The sequence below is a fragment of the Pterocles gutturalis genome, unplaced genomic scaffold (genome assembly GCF_000699245.1).
Source record: "Pterocles gutturalis isolate BGI_N339 unplaced genomic scaffold, ASM69924v1 scaffold46246, whole genome shotgun sequence".
NCBI lineage: Eukaryota > Metazoa > Chordata > Aves > Pterocliformes > Pteroclidae > Pterocles > Pterocles gutturalis.
Window position 1 is genome coordinate 17351 of NW_010104647.1, and position 1688 is coordinate 19038.

At 43.0% G+C, this 1688-nt stretch overlaps 1 protein-coding gene across 1 annotated transcript; it reads right to left on the reverse strand.

The window, feature by feature from the left end:
* Positions 1-1078, reverse strand: LOC104471691 (cytochrome c oxidase copper chaperone; the record flags this gene model as incomplete). Its single annotated transcript, XM_010087125.1, has 2 exons — positions 1-85; positions 1063-1078. Coding segments are annotated over 2 exons (101 nt in total), but the record flags the coding sequence as incomplete, so codon positions are not given.
* Between the last annotated feature and the right edge of the window lie 610 nt (positions 1079-1688).

A 1688-nucleotide genomic window follows, 5' to 3' on the forward strand; every position in this document is an offset into this window, starting at 1 on the left:
TCATATCTTGAAGCCCAGAGCTCTCATACACTCTTTGTGAGCTTCAATTAGGTGCCCACAATTTTCTTCCCCCTTCTCAATGATGCTGCAAAACAAAAAGATTTCCAAAGTTCAACAACAAAATGTTTGCCTACTATTAATCAAAGCTACAGAAGTGAAAAGTCGCTGGGGACAATCAAAAATCCCTGTTAGGCTCCAGAGATCTTTTTGCCTATCCTGTCCAGGGTAGTGCTGTTTTGGAAAGTATAATGCCATCTCAAAAAGGTGCCCAAGCCTGGAGTGGTGCACTTAAAACTCTGATGAGATGGGCAACAGAATTTCCTACTAACAGGCCATTGCCTACTCTGGGCAAGTCTAGACTGGGACTTGTTATACAACACAAGGCTGTCTCCTCACTTCATCAAGTATGCTGATCTCATCAGCAACCAGTCTCAAATCATTCAGTATGGAAGAAAATTTCTCCAGTAAGAGATGAATACAGAACAAGTTGGTCAGTAAATGACGTTCTAGTCCAGCTTCAGCTGGTGTTTAGGGAACCTGAAGCAAAAACAAAACCTGTGCAGCTACTCTTAAAAAAATAATTTACCATATATGGTAATTTTTGATGTTACTTGGCCATCCAAGTGTCTAGTACATATTCAAACAGTGGTATGAGCCTACCACCGTGGGTATATCAAGTGTACCACAAAAGCAGTTCAGACTCGCTCTTTGATCGACTTGCAGAGCATTTCCTGTCCCCAGAGGAGGGGATTCCACTAAGCTGCAGAATGCAGGTGACAGGCCTGATCAACCCTCATCTGCCACATTATGCTATTCTTGCTGCCAAAGGAAGAAACTACCAAATTGTGAATAACTAAAAGATCTTATTTTCTTAATAACTTAAGTTTTATTACAGTAAGTATGGACAGATGTGCTATCCACCCAGGGCAATTCCATCTGACTTGGGACTTGCATCCTACCACCCTTTTCTTAGAGGGCTCTGGACTCATGTTCACTCTATCAGACAACTAGACACACTCCTGATTTTGGCAAAAATACAGTGTCCTGTATTATGTCACTTACCGAACATCTGTACCACCTGTCAGGTTAAAAAAAAGACAGTTTGGTCACCAGGCTAAAGTAATTTACTGCCACAGACAAAGGAACTCTCTTTTGGGGGTGCATTTCACGCTGTTTGATAGGGCCTATGACTGTGACTAAGCCTACAATACAGGTATACAAATCATTAACAAATTTTGCACCTCTGTGAGAAATGTCATCCTCCAAGACCTAAAAAAGTATGTTGTTTTATTTAAAGGAGAACAGCACCTATAATCAATTAAACAATAAAAATGTCACTACCTGCTGGTACCTGTTGCTTCAGTAAGCCAACAGTTGTGAAGATTTCTAAGCAGCATTAAAGGATAATCTCTGAAACCTGTTTTAAACTAGGGCTATTAGACAGTAATCTCTTAATTTCTAGTTTATCCTTTTAAGACATCTTCTACTCCTCTGCAATCTCCCTCTCCTGCCTCTCTTGGACGCTCCAGCACCCTCGGTCCGGGCTGGGGAGGGCTCCCAAAATCACCCCAGCACACTGACAGAGGCAGAAACTCCGAAAAAGCAGCAACAAGCGGGACAGGCAGCGAAACCCACCGCCCCAGGCCGCACGCACAGGCCGGACAGGTTAAACCGCCCCAAGAGCTCAG